At 38.5% G+C, this 15283-nt stretch overlaps 1 protein-coding gene across 2 annotated transcripts in view; it reads right to left on the bottom strand.

Moving 5' to 3' along the window:
- The window catches only part of pot1 (protection of telomeres 1 homolog), an 89647-nt gene that overhangs the window by 55473 nt on the left and 18891 nt on the right, over nucleotides 1-15283 (bottom strand). For both annotated transcript variants that reach the window (XM_072435556.1, XM_072435557.1), the window contains exons 7-11: nucleotides 14187-14252; nucleotides 13957-14083; nucleotides 13526-13656; nucleotides 12335-12628; nucleotides 4732-4887 (exon numbers count right to left, since the gene is read on the bottom strand). In XM_072435556.1, coding sequence (XP_072291657.1) covers nucleotides 4732-4887; nucleotides 12335-12628; nucleotides 13526-13656; nucleotides 13957-14083; nucleotides 14187-14252 — 774 coding nt within the window. The remainder of the gene's footprint in view (nucleotides 1-4731; nucleotides 4888-12334; nucleotides 12629-13525; nucleotides 13657-13956; nucleotides 14084-14186; nucleotides 14253-15283) is intronic.

Raw genomic sequence — 15283 nt, 5'->3', positions numbered from 1 at the left:
TCCGTGCCAAGCAGCGCGTAAGAGAGACACAGCCAAATGTGCACAATTTAGTGTTTAATTCTGTCCAGCCTGATAGAAAATGATCCAGCGTCACCAAAGCATGGCTAAACCAGAGCTACCGCGCTATCCCTCTAATCGAGCTTTGTAGAACAGGCCTCTGGGTAAAGAGATTAAGAGTGCAGGTTTATTCAAACATGCATGAATGATACAAAACCCAACTACAAAATAAAGATTATAGTCTGTCAAGGATGTAAAGTAACAAAAATAAAAACAGGGTTCTCCGACGGGTTGAAGTTAAAAAGTCTTGGCTTATTTAATTAAAAGGTGCACCAAGCTCTGGATGTTTGCCTTTGTCCTTGGTTGGCTATAACAAAAGAATTAACTCGCCATCTCCAAAGAACACCTAACGGGTTCCTATTTTTAAGCACCTTCACATCCATGAGAGCCCCATCCCCAGGTATGTTTTTGATGAGCAAACCGCATTATAATGCGATTATCATGAGATATAAAGGAGGAGCTTGACTTACACTTCATCTAATAACTGAAAGCTCAAAATTACCAAAATCTGATTTCATACTAATAATTTGGGCAGAAAAGTTACCTAAACCATATATGAACTGAGGTAATTAAAATTGATGGTCTACACGGTCCCAAGTGGACCATGGAGACCCCTGGACATCTCTTTATACGTACCATCCCTATGTCTCACGCTCGTCTTGACTACACAGCAATTGTATTATTAATGACCCTTTCGCGCCGCCGTTGTAAAAATAGCCTAAAAACACGCCCTTTGAACAAGCGAAGACCCAGCGTTCAGAGCTCCGTCCCAACTCGCCAGTGTCTGTTCCACCACGCAGAAACAGCCAAAGCTAAATTTAACGCAATCTTTAATTTAATATTTCCACTCCAGCTAAAATTTCACACACTGACAAAAACAGCCAGAGAAAAAGTGCTCTCACATGCGGCGGAGCCATCTGCGCTGAGGCTGCGTCGCCCCCCCATGCATTCACACATCCAGCACACGGGCTATAGTGTAATTGTGCGTTAATAAAGACTGTTTACGGGAAGAGTCAGAATATACGCACGGCTTGTGGAGGATGAGGTCGTGATCAAATAAAATGATGATTAAAAACAGCATCCCAAAAGTCTCACAGCTGCAGAAAATCAGATGAGTGCCTCTAACAGTGATAATTAACCAGATTAATGGGAGGGAATTGACTTCAAGGCGAGAAATGGATGGGGAAATGAACCAAATATTGAACATTAAATAATGAGTGTTTGGATATGTTCATTAAAGAGGCAAAGCAGCTGATGAAGTCTAATGAGAAAAGAAATGCATCAGCAGAGACAGTGTTGGCTCTGATGCGAGCTCAGACAGGAAATCACAAACACATTTTACAGGATGTAGAAGTTGTTCATGTTTTGGTTATAAAGTTGCGTGACCAATCAGAAAGCAGAATGAGCTCTCCATTATTTGGCTTGGCTGTAGGTCCCTGTCAGCTGGACACTATTTACAATGCGCTCTATGGGAAACATGCTTTCTGAGTCGCAGGGGATTTTTTTTTACTTTTCACTTCCAATGGACTGGCCACTGGAGCCCACTCACGACAGCTTCAAGTCATGATTGACTAAAGTGTTCTTTTGAAGGCTAATGGAATCATTGGCTCGCTACTGAAACATAACAACAGCTTTATTTAACCACAAGGAGAAGATTGTACGTTTGTGAAATCTAAATAATTCCACAGCTTTCAATTGGCCAACGTATGAAATGCCAAGTACCTCAGGATGCAATGAGTGTCTTGAGATAAGCTACGTATCATGATACTTTAAGCTTGATATGATACATGTCCTGATAAATGAATATCCCTTAGACATTTACTAAAATTATGCTATGATTATGAAAAATACTAAATGTCGTAACTGTCTTGTGAATAAGCCACCTTTTCAGCCCAGCAGGTTCAGCCTTAAGGAAATAGTCGGCTGGTTATTAAGTGTATAACTCTGCAAATTAATATTGTTTATAAGTATCAGGATAATGCATCTCTGCACATTGCCAAGAAGTCCATCACGTTATATTACTGCAGTTTGAGTACAGACCTGACAAACATATTCTACAGGTAGAAAGCTCCAATCCACAGGAAACATCCATTTGAACCAAAATGTTCTCACGTATGATAACAGTAGTCATCTCGAAAGTATGAACCATTATGCACAGTGGAGGCTCAAATTCTATCAAAAGGATAAATGGGTTACCTTGTTTTAATTTAAGGTGGGTGTGGCTGGTGGAGTAGATCAGAGGTCAGAACATGTGATTGTAGGCATTTGGCGTCATTACAAGGTGGGTGTCCTTGTAAAAAATGAGGGACAAATCACCCGCCGCCTCCAGGGCCACTCCAGCGACCGAGTCAGACTGATTACCTCTGGGGTGAAAACACCTCAAGAGACCGTGCATAAAGGAAGCACCGGCATTCTGGTCTGGAGTCAAAAGATTGTAGAGCACAACACATGCAATTTAAGAAACAATGGAATCCTGATTATGAGAGGCGAGGCGGCTAAAGGGAGAGTCAGAGAGGAGGGGCTGACATTGAATGGATTGTTTGGAGTAAAAAATATCTTAAGATTCAAGAATTTATTGTCATTGTTACAATTAACAGCAACATTACATTTGAGCATCACTCTATGGCTATGATGTAGAATAAGGCCAGTCATTGTTTTTATGAATATGAATACAAAGATTGAAAATTGAAAAAAAAAGGTTTAGCAACACTACTATAGCATGTGTGCATCATAAGGTTTAGTTAACTTTGAAGTATAAATGTTGCTATTTTGATCTATGGACCTCAAATCCTTTTCCCAAACTTTGGTCGCCAATAGTCTTATTATTTATACTTGGTACACTTGCTAAACAATAGGTGAATCACAAAAGTTACAATTTCAGACACATTTTTTAAAGTAGATGTGCAAATTAAAAAAAAATCCAACAATGATCTAAAGCCACTGAACAGCTGAGCACCTACCAACCCAAGACACTTTAAATAGTCACTACTTTAAGCCAAATTGTTGTCATAAAAACAACCAAAATTTAAAAAAAATCTCTTATTTGTGTCTATTTTTTGATTAAGAAGTTACATACAACAACTACAACTTACAAACTACTCTCAAATTGGTTTAACGGCCCCAAGTTCTTCTTTCCCGAGACACATTGAAGCATCGCCTTAAAGACCAGTGGTGACTTGAAATGACAAACACAGCTGTCCGCACACATCCAGCTCTCTGTCTGGAATCAGTTCGAGGGCCGTATCTCGGGGCTTTGTCGCTGACACAATGTAATTTACTTCTGATCCCCTGAATAAAGACTGATACGCTGCTCCATCACAGTGTCCCTCTCACTCCACGGCGCATTCAGCACTCATCAGAGCAATGCGTCTGTTCGCTCTAACCCCGGCGTGGAGAAACGGGACAAAAAACTGCAATTTAAAGTAATTGGATCATTATTAGGGGATGATGTGTTGTGCTTCAATAGAGGGGAAAGTAATACGGGTTTTTGTACACTAGACATGACGGCTGTTTGACTGCGTTTGAAATGGACATCGACTGATAGGAAGAAATGAATGTCTAAAATGGTATCCAAGACATTAGCCCTTTGTAATACATGAATCAGCTGGCCAACAGTGAATATTGTACTGTATATTGGATGGTGCATGACAAACTGTGCGTAAGTAAAGTGAGTAAATATGCTGCTCGTGTTGAAGGCTGTAATTCAAGTTTGATCATCGACAGCTGACACTCTTTGAGATAGATTTCACTGGAAAGAACAAATAATCAGTGGGAGTGGTGCGATAAACTAGATTCTGCAGAAAAACACTTCTTATCCATAAAGTTCTCCTCTAGATCGTGGTTGTTTTCACTTGTAACTATTCTATAAGCTGTTTAAACTTATTCCTAATGTTTAAATTAGAATTATTAATATCCATCATATTTTTAGACCGTCAGCAATTTCAGTTATCATGATATTATTGTTAATCGCAATTATTTTGGCCTGTGACCGTGATGCAAAGTTTCAATATCGTGCCAAGCCCATATTGACAAAAGTAAAATGAGTATCCAATTATTATATTCAGTCTATATTATGTCAATCAAACAAAAAGTACTTTAAATATATTAGTTGAGGTTTAAAGGTGAAATTACTCAATTTACCCAAAAAAGTGCAGAAATGATCAATTTAAAAATTCCAGTCACATTGGAGAGTTGGAAAAGAAAAACTACAGGGTTTTAGCTTTAGCGAGAGGGTCATTTTCAATAAAAGATAAAATGTATATGAATACTTTGTTTTTGTAGAACACATTGATTACATTTTGCTTATAAAAACAGCAATACATTGGTCTGAGGAAAATGCTTCACTGAAACAGAGAGAAATGAATCATTGGAAGAAGAAATGTCAGCGTTTCAATGTTAATCTAGTGTTTTAATGTTATTATTGTAATGATTTGATGCTGCATTAAATGGTTCAACTGGTGTGTCAGGACCAATATGTAAAATAAAGATTAAATATACAAAGTGATTGTAAATGTTTGGACAAACTAACTTACTTTTTAGTTTACTTACTATTTTATGGCTTTGATTTTGTTGGATTTGATTGGTTTTATTATTTAGTAAGTCCATGTATCATTTCTTTGCCTCTGTGCAGCATCAGTCGGTTAGATTTGACTTTAGTGCATATTCAAACCAAACCTTGAGCTGGCGTGCGACCTCCACGTGGTTGTCGTAGACCAGGACGTTGGCGATGGCGCTCTCTCGCTCAGGAGAGAAGGCGGTGGGGCCTTCTGTCACGCCCGGCTCCACCAGGACCTTCAGCAGCGTGTGAGGACACTTGGTCCCATCCCACACCTGGAGCACAGGATTATGAGACTGAATAAGACATTAGCAGCATCAGCGTTTTCAGAGGAAACTGCACATTCCAAGAGATTGTATAGAAAAGAGATAAGTAAAATGTTCTACTATAACTAACATCACTAGCCAGTTTCAGTCAGAATTGCAACTATTATTGTAAGGTGGTTCCCAAACATTTTATTTGCATATCCCGACGTTTGGTAGGTAAAGTAATCCTGATCAAACCCAGCTCAAGATCTGCAGATGGACTCCCCGCATTGAAGGATGGGTACATTTTTTCTATTTTTACAATGAGGGCCAATCGAACCTAATCTATAACCTTATTCAACCAAAACATGTGGGTTCAAAATTGAAATATTAAGGCCAGGTCAAAATAATACTAAATAAAGAGAAATCATGTACCTACAAGTTCACCACTATTTGACAAGCACTGATCAGAGTAATTTGCTCCAATTAATACAGAGACGATAAGAGACATAAACTGGATTAATGCCTCTTATGTTTCCCAAATATATACTGGTGTTTGAAGAAGACATGATATGCTTTAGTCAGCGATGCAGTTTTAGTCAATGACACTTGTGGATCACCATTTTATATTTGAAATCACAGTACTGATCTAAAACAACATAATTAAATTCAATTCAATTTATTTTTGCAACACCCAAAATCACAACAGTAGTTGCCTCGGGGGGTAAAAACTGATATCCACCTTTACCTTTACAACTCATAGCAACAAAGTGCCACTCAGCCGGACCGTATACTGACAAAAGCAAAGAGAGGATGGCTACAGGACACGGCTGAATCCCAAGTGTCTCACCGATTGAGAAAAAAATATATAATAATCAGAGAACAAAGTACAGAGCAGTGGGGTGAGGGAAGATTACTCAAACATGCAGGAATCCTTCAAGGGAAAATCCATGTTTCCTTTAAAGTTTTGGTCATACATTTACACAATGGCGTAAGAGCAGCGGGTCTAAACAACATGTACTGGTTGGAAGTGTGTTTGTTTGTTTAGTTGTGTAACAGCCGGCTGCTGCTCCCAAAGAACAGGCTGGCAGTACACCAGTCTGCTCTGCCAAATACAGCTCACATTTATCTGCTATCAGCGGCACTGGCACAGGAGCCATCCACACTCTCATTCTGCACCCATAAAACTCAAGAACGCCGCTATCACAGAGATGGAGTATAATTACACAGGGCATAAGCAAGAGGAACGTCCATGGATTCAGAAATGAAGGTTTGCAAGGTTGTAAATTAGCTGGAACCGAAAAAAAGAGAGACATATTTACATGTTTTGGTAGATTATAGGATCAGTGTCAACATAGCATATACTGTCGTTTTTGCCTTTCTGCAGGACTTTGAAACTGCAGAAGTGGGCAATATTTACACAAATGAAGATCTCAATATGTTTTTTTCATTGTTTTGATGACAACATTCAGACAATATTTTAGCGATGCATCCGGAATGTGCTCAAATGTGGCTGTAAATGTCTTGGTTGAGGTTCAAGTCTGACACGAAATGCAAATAGACCATAAATTTAACGACAAAAGGGCAGAGATAACACTTGATACCCACTGAGGTCATTACCAATCGTTTTAATTATAGACAATATACTCAATATTTACCATAATATTGCAAATCTCAAAAACAACAGTTGCAATATCATTTTTATTCTTATATATATCATGCCAGACAAACATGAGCCTTCTGAGTCATTCATACACATACAAATACTGCAAAGTTTGTTTTAATGCCGCTGGACCATGCAATTCTGTGTTTGTTAATCATGTTAATCCGAACTCTGGGAGATAAGACCAGGATGTAGACTCTGTTCATGCCAGACGTGACCTTTACGCCACCTGCTGCGCCCATATTGGTTGGAGACACTAATGAAAACAAATGTAAATTCACAAATTAATTTGCATAAACTGCTCAACTGTCAAAATAGTTCAACAGCAAATTACATGGTACTAAAGTACAGCAGCATTTTAAAACATCAATTTGGCTCTGTTGCAGTAAGTTTTTAGGGTTTGTGATTAGCATACAGGAAATTAGTATTAGTATTAAAGGGCTGTACTTGATTTTTTTGTATAGTAAAGGGAAATTAGTTTTGCCACAATGCAAATATATTGTAAAAATATATTTGGGTGAAAATCAGTTGATTGTGTGCTCTTTGCATATAATAATAGAGTGTTTTATTCTCCATGAAGCAGGAAGTGTGTTGTTAGCATGCTAGTTGTTGTTAGCTTTACCGTGCCAAATATCACTTTGGTCTCAGAGTGTTGTGAAAAGTGATAATAAATTCTTAGCGGTGAATAAGTAAAAAAAATAACTACCACTAGTTCAGTTTTTAGAGGAGTTCTGGGTGATTTGGTTTGCATATCCATAGAAAAGACGTTTGAGCCGAATGACCCGAGATCTGCACCGACTGCTCTGAGTGACATTTTTCTGTTATATGGACCAGATTGGACTCCATCAGCAGTTCTCCGCTGAGTCACTGAAGCCGCTCACATTGCAAATCATAGTGCTAACAATTAACCAAGGTACTGTGTGTGCTGCAAGGTAGAAAGTACACCTGACATACAACCTATGCCAGATTCAGCCGCAAATCCGTGCACATTAAGAGCCAGCAGACAGATTTATCGGGCGCAATTCGGCCGCCGCGGTGTGTACGGCCCTTCAGGCTGAAGATTATGCCACTACATAAAAAGGTTTTCCATAATACAAAGGTTGAATTAATATCACTAGAACCAAAGTATAGTATTAATTTGTATAACATATGTAACTGGATAATGTGCAATGGCTGAAGCCATTGCGAGTGTCTGCATTCTTGCGTAAAAGTACTACATGTGTGTAGTAAAGACTTTATTCTTGTTAGGCTCAAGCCATGGAATGGAATGTTCATTTCAAGGAATGCTCAAGTCTAGTGTTCTTCCCCTGGTTTCTTATTCCGATTATTCCTATTCTTCAGGTTCATACTCATTTTTGACCCCCTGAACATCGATGAAAGTCACACATGGGGACATAGACGCAATCGGCTCGGCCCGAACTCTAATAAAATGGAGCTTGCTGCGAGGATCCACACGGCCCGGCGCCGCTCCCCCAGGGGCAAGAATGCAGACATTCGCAATGGTTTCAGCTGAAAATACTTTATTCTTTAGAATAAAGTCATGTGTGTAACTCAAGTGCGTCAGAGTACTACATGTGTTGTTGAAAATGTTCAATATTTGTTGAAAAATATTCAGCCTTCCCGCTCGTCCATGTTTTCTGCTGCGTTTTGCGGCATACCAACGACGCTCAGTAATTCACAGTTGATGATTGCGTAGTTTGCGACTCAAATAGTTGTTTGTCCTGACAAATTGCAAGATTGTGCTGAACGCAGACCTGAGCAGGAAGAAAGGGAAAGAGAGCCTCGGTGACCCGGCTGCACCCCCTCCTCCCTGTCGAGGAGCATTAGCATTAGCATTAGCGTTAGCGTAAACATTAGCAATTTACTTTTAAAAATGTCTAAAGCAATAGCCCCAGTAAGACGGTGAAAGCGATCGTAAAGCGGTTTGTTTGAAGAGGTTTGAACTTGTTGAAATCGGTGAAAGTGTTAAGGAGTTGAAAAAATATAAGCAAATACTGAAAAAAGTACAAGATATACAAATGTCAAAAGCAACAGCAGCAATAAGATGGTGAAAGCGATCGTAATGAGGTGTATCTTGTTGAAATCAGTGAAAGTGTTAAGAAGTGGAAACGCGTCAAAAATCCTACAATCCTAAAAAGCGATAACATAGTGTCTGCTTTATGACATCATAAGCAGACGCTCATTAAAGCTGATCAAATAATAGTGAAAGTGAATTTAGAAGTTAAAAAAGTCATGGTCCAAAATAGCAACATCATCAACTTTAATTAGTTCTGAACCTTGTTACAAAAGTGTTTGATTGATTCTTGCATGTCTGTGTAATCCTGAACTGTACTGCAAATGAGGCTTGATTGCTAAGAAAATTCCTGTTTTCACCTACCCCCTATCCTTGCCCACTTCTCTGTACCTAGTAGTGATTATTTGAAAAATTAAGACTCAAAGTGACACGTAGAGTTCCAAAATGTTACGTAGTTACTTTTCTAAAATAAAAACATGTAAATGGCAATCTCCTGCTTGTTATAGTGAAATCTGCAGTTTTGAACAGGAAATCAATGGACCTGAAGTCATTTTAGGTAAATATTACTGTTTACAATGAACAAAATGTAAAATTATGATTTAATTATGTTATAGTTCAATACTAAGTACCTGATAAAAAGCATAAAATGTCTCCTTTCAAACATTTTCTTTTTATATTTGATTTCATACATACAATTTTTCACCCTATTTCCTAGTTTGTAAAAATATTTTCAAGAAATTCTAAGACTCGAAGAAGCCTTGAAGTCATATCAGTTGTAAATGAAAGCAGCAGGAAGCAGAGGCTGATGTGATCTGACAGTAAACAGCCCCGTGAGACGAGTCCCGCTGACTCTGAAAATACAGTACCCAGCGGGACACCTCCTCCACTGAGGTACTCTCTGATGTACAGCACCTCTCAGAGCCTCTGATCCAGACACACAACTCCTGCTACAACACAAAAAACAACAACTCAAATACCTGGGAAGACTGTGAAGAAGTGACGATTTAACATAAAGAGCAACAGTGACAATATGTTTCCTGTTTCAGTGAAGATTTTAGAAGTATAGTCTATATATATATATATAGTTTTAATGTTTGAAATGCTGTGAAAAATGTTAGGAAAATATTACAATAATTAATTAAATGTAATACAATTGATACAATTGTTGATGACAATTATCACAAATACTAATGTATGTGCTTTTGTCCTAATAAGCTTGTTTTGTCAGGAGATTGCTGATATTTATCGAACTGAAAACTTGTTCATTTGAATGTTGTCATAAAATAAGTAATACTAGTTTAATCTCCAAGTATCCAACATTATTTTCACTGGTGGCCCTGGGCAGACTAGCCTCAAATGGTGTGATGCCAAATATATGTCACCAGGAAGTGTTTTAATTTCATGCTCAATCAGTTATTTACACTTTTTTGGGTCAGTAATTGGGCTGAGCAGTCTTTTGTCCCAGCTGCCAGCAAGCCATCTATTTTAATTGTCACTTCTAAGTTGTGCAATTAATCAAATTTGAAATGAGATCGAGAGTCAATCATTTCTAACCATCAATAATATGATCTTGGTCACTAAAAGCATGAGGTTTGGGGCAAAGACTATGGAGGAATAAATATGTCTAGTATTTCTGTGGCATATGGCAATGAAAAGCATGCGTAGTTTATGTTGAGAAAATGTATACTGAAATCAATGTGTATTTGTTTAAATAAAACAAAATACATTTTAATAAAACATTGTGAAATAAATTTGACCAAACCTCACTATATTATTATTGTTTGGTTCATCTGATTATGTTATACCAGTTGCTATATGGCAGGGGTGTCAAACTCATTTGGGCCGCGGGCCGATTTTCGACCTTCAGGCTGGGTCGCAGGCCGAACATAACGTAAAACATAAAACTATTAAAAATATAAGAAATAAATAGCTTTATATAGCCTACGCTGTTTTGACGCAATTACTGGATCATTTTAAAAAAATTACAAAACGTTTGTTCTCATATACTGAAGGCCGTGGCTGCAGAGCCGCGGCGCGGTCAAATGGCCCAGCAGTTTCAGGAACCGCGGCACTGCCATATAGCCTCATGGCTAACCCTAACCCTAACCCTGACCTTAACCCTAACCCTGACATTAACCCTAACCCTAACCCTGACCTTAACCCTAACCCTGACATTAACCCTAACCTTAACCCTGACCTTAACCCTAACCCTAACCTTAACCCTAACCCTAACCCTGACCCTAACCTTAACCCTGACCTTAACCCTAACCTTAACCCTGACCTTAACCCTAACCTTAACCCTTAACTCTAACCTTAACCCTGACCTTAACCCTAACCCTGACCTTAATCCTAACCTTAACCCTAACCTTAACCCTAACCCTGACCTTAACCCTAACCTTAACCCTAACCCTAACCTTAACCCTAACCCTGACCTTAACCCTAACCTTAACTCTAACCTTAACCCTGACCCTAACCTTAACCCTAACCTTAACCCTAACCTTAACCCTGACCCTAACCCTGACCCTAACCCTAACCCTAACCTTAACCCTAACCTTAACCCTGACCCTAACCCTAACCCTAACCTTAACCCTAACCTTAACCCGGCGAGGTCTAAAACGGCGCTAAAACGCGGTCAAATAGCGCAGCAGTTTCAGGAGCCGCGGCACAAAATAACATGGCAGTTTTTTAATATAAATTTGAAATGTTCTGCGGGTTTGACACCTGTGCTATATGGGTTTGTATGTTAAAGTGTATTATTGCAGCAAGTTTGGTCTCTTTCACTAAGCTATTTGTATTTGAAGTACCAGAATCTGTTCTTTGAGTAATCTTTAAACTTTCACTGCCTTAAAGGAAATATGTAATGCTAAATTGACTTTTTTGAGCTGTTAGCCACGTTGTAACATTGTTCTCTCATCAAAAACATACCTGGAGTTGTATTTAGCTTCATTCACGCTTGTTTGATGAATCTTATTTAGTCTGCACACTCTGAACCTTAGAAAACACACCGAATTCCAAGATTTGTGACATTATGCGTAGATATTTGAGATCTTCTGTGCCTCTTTCAGAATCAATAAATCATCACCAGACTAAGCATTTCTTCCATCAAATCATGTTCATTATAACTGCATGTCTGCATTAGCATTTTGGGGGAAATACGAAGCTAGCTAGCTTTGTGATCTAACTTTTGTAATTCACTCTGCTGCCAGTAGATGGGACTTTAACACAATTACTAATGTGAGGAAACGTGTGACTCAGAAAATGTCATGACACTAAGATCTAAAACATGAAATGCCAAAGCAAAAGCTCTCAAAAGCATGTTTAAAGGAAAATAACGATTCAAATCATGCATAATATTTGTCCTTTAAAGCAGAACCAAGCTACATTTTCAACTTATGGAATGTCTTTATAAGTTCCTGTGACAGTTAAATATGTATTTTTTTAGGGGGTTGGAAGTATCCATTGTTGCCCCGTGCTGTCTCCGGACAGAAAACCAGCCTTGCGGCATTTGTCGACATTGACCCAAAGAGAACTCTCCTGAGAAACCCTGGTTTTTTTTATTTTATATTTGGCAATGTGAAAAATAAATGTTTTTTTATGTGATTCTACTGTCTTTTTTTGATAAATGTCTCTGCGACGAGTTAGCTACTTTCCAGGGTGTACTCCGCCTAAGGCCCGAAGCCACTGGGATAGGCTCCAGTCACCCGCGACCCCGAAAGGGAACAAGCGGTAGAAAATGGATGGATGGATGGAAAGAAAACAATTTGAAACAATAAAATAAAATAAAAAGTACTATCCAATACCCTGAGCAGCATGCAGGAAGAGTCGACGGGGGCTTTGGCGAGCAGTTGGCAGGTGAGGTCAAAGTATGCTCTGGGCTGCACCAAGGACAGGGTCATGGAGGCAGGCGCAGGGAGCGGGTCCTGACCGGAGGACCAGGCTCTCAGTTCCTCCACCGCGCGCTCGTCGTCTGCGTCAAAGTGAAAGTTCCGGCTGCAGGTCCGTGGCTCCACAGGCTCTCCCTCCGTCCCGTCAAACGCCACAGCGGAGAAGCCGTGCGTGCTGACCAGAGACACGGAGTCGTTAAAACGGGAAACCTACAGAAAGAAAGACACAGGGGATCATTATGTCAACTGTTTCAGGTTTGAAATCTTTAGTCGTTCAGTCGATTCATTTGTCGATGGTGTCTAAGTTGATTATTAGTTGACTTTTTCATTTGTTTAGATTTAGAAAGGAGTAAATAATGCGTTTAACCAGACAATATATACTATAAATACATTTCCTAAAATAAAAAATATATATTACGTAAATAGTACAAACAAGGGTATAAAGTAAAATGTCTGCACTTTTGTGATTCCTTCTCGTTTTGTGAGAATTCTTGAACCTCAACTAAAACATTTACAGACAGATTCCACACATTCCAGGTGCTTTGTGAAAATATCGTCTGAATATTATTGTAATGATACAAGCAAAATTGAGATATTAGTTTTTGTCAATATTGGCCACAACTGGTCAACTACAGCCCTAGTTTTGAGATTAGATTCACAAGATAATTTTAGCTAGGGCTGCAATGATTAATTGAATAATGGTGGCTGGTCGACTATAAAAAATAGTCGTATTTTGATCATCTGAATCTAGACTCAAAAAAACCATTCAAATAGACAATTGTATAACAAATACAGTGGCATTTAAAAAAAAAAAAAAAAAAAAGTTGTTTTTTTTAAATTGTAATAATGAATAAACTTAATTTGTATATACTTAGTCTATATAGAAGCCTTCAGTCACCATATTTCAACCTTTATTTATCTGATAGGTGCCAATGTACAATAGTAATAATTGATTAGTCAGTGGCTTCAGTAAGTTTTGAGACTCTCTTCAACATCTTCTTTTAATCCTGTTTTTCCCATGTAAAGCATACATTTCCCCCTCTGACAATTATATTGTATCAAAAATAATAAATCATTTTCCTTAACTACAACAGTCAACCAGATTACCTTGACTCGATGCATGCGGATAACATCTCCAACTTGGAATATTTTAGGATGCTCTTCCACATTTGGCAGAAAAATATTGCATCCGATCTTCTGGTTGGACTGGTCGGAGATCTTTATGGAGGAGCAGTAATCTAAAAGGTACAAAAGCAATGCAAATTAAAAAAACATAATATTAAAATGTACTTTGTTTTTGTTCCTGTGTTGAATACATTTTGAATATGTGATACTCCATGGCTTCAACATTTTATAAAAAGATTCCAGCCTCCTCACCATAACCTTTTTCAATTTATTGTCCATTATAATTGATTTAGTCCCTGTATAATCCTCTGCTCCAATTCAAATATCACCAAACTAAAAATACACTTCCGTATTGTATATCTTGGAGACCTAAAATGTGCTTAGGTACAGTTATTTGAAGAACCGTAACTGACCGTTTCCATTGGACTTAAAGGGTTGCTTGAAAAAAAGCACCACTCCATAGACGTTGACGACTGTCCCGACCTCGAGTTTGTCGAGCTGGCTGTAAACGTACTTTGGTTTCTTGGCGTCTCTGGATGCCTGCCAAATAGAGTAAAGGATAAAGACCACTACGAAACAGTACTACACAATTAAGTAGTAAAATATTCTGTCTAAAAACCTAGAAGCGGTAACAGTCTCTAACCTGTGTGGTCAGAGGGGCTCTTTTTGTGGCCACCACAGAGCTGACTCCAGGCTGAAGACTACTCACCTGAGACACAAATACAGCCGTTATTAAATAGTTACTTTTTATGTTTGTTTATTTACTTCATAAGACAGGGACAGTGCACAATATACATTAGCCTTATCAAGAGAGATGCATTGTACCAGGTTGTAGCTCAAGTGCTAATTTCCACCTTTAGTCCCTGAACAAGCAGTTGCTACACTTCATAAAAAAGACATTCCAGGAGATGTTGTTTCAGAGCTCAGAGAAATAAAAGTTTTTTAGCGGAGGACCAGCAGTACCATGGATGATTTGAAGCCTCAAAAATTAGAGAACGTCTGATGTATCTGAAGTTGGCTATGTAAAACTGTATAGTATTTGTAAGATTTTGTATGTGATTCTTAAAACATACATTTGGTTCTAAAATAATCCCTAAGTATATGATCTGACCGCGTGTTTCTCTATAACATTATCAGATTAACTTAATTATATGTATTTGAAGTGTAATGTCGCCCTGCGACGAGTTAGCTACTGTCCAGGGTGTACCCCGCCTAAGGCCCGAAGTCACTGGGATAGGCTCCAGTCACCCGCGACCCCGAAAGGGAACAAGCGGTAGAAAATGGATGGATGGATGGATGGATGGATGAAGTGTAATGTCATCACTGCAGATTTGTATGTTTATAAACTGCCTTATAGCCTTGATTTTCAAGTGTGAGGAGAATATTAATGCGCCTTGAACAGTCATATATGGATTTAACTGGATATCTATCATTTTGGAGTGTCCTGAACATACTTGTACCAAAGAAAGAGCAAAACCATCACCAGTAGCTTGGACATTATTCATTACATTATATAGCACTTTGATTTTTACTGAAAAGGCTGATAATGGTAATGGATAGTAATGGATTCTGGTAGTTTCAATTCTCCATTTACAATCTTTTTCAAACAAAAAGCATTCCGTGGCTCAAAAGGTTAGAAAACTCGGCTTTACATAATTGAAACGTAATACATCCCAACTTTCATTCTTCATTTACTGGAGGGCTTGTGAAGTGGCAGAGGATGAGCACTCTGGCCTAATG

Source organism: Eucyclogobius newberryi, unplaced genomic scaffold (genome assembly GCF_026437365.1).
Source record: "Eucyclogobius newberryi isolate DKJ021-1_F unplaced genomic scaffold, fEucNew1.0.hap1 SCAF_7, whole genome shotgun sequence".
Classification (NCBI taxonomy): domain Eukaryota; kingdom Metazoa; phylum Chordata; class Actinopteri; order Gobiiformes; family Gobiidae; genus Eucyclogobius; species Eucyclogobius newberryi.
The sequence above is the reverse complement of the archived record's forward strand: the minus strand, read 5'-3'. Positions and strand labels throughout refer to the sequence as shown.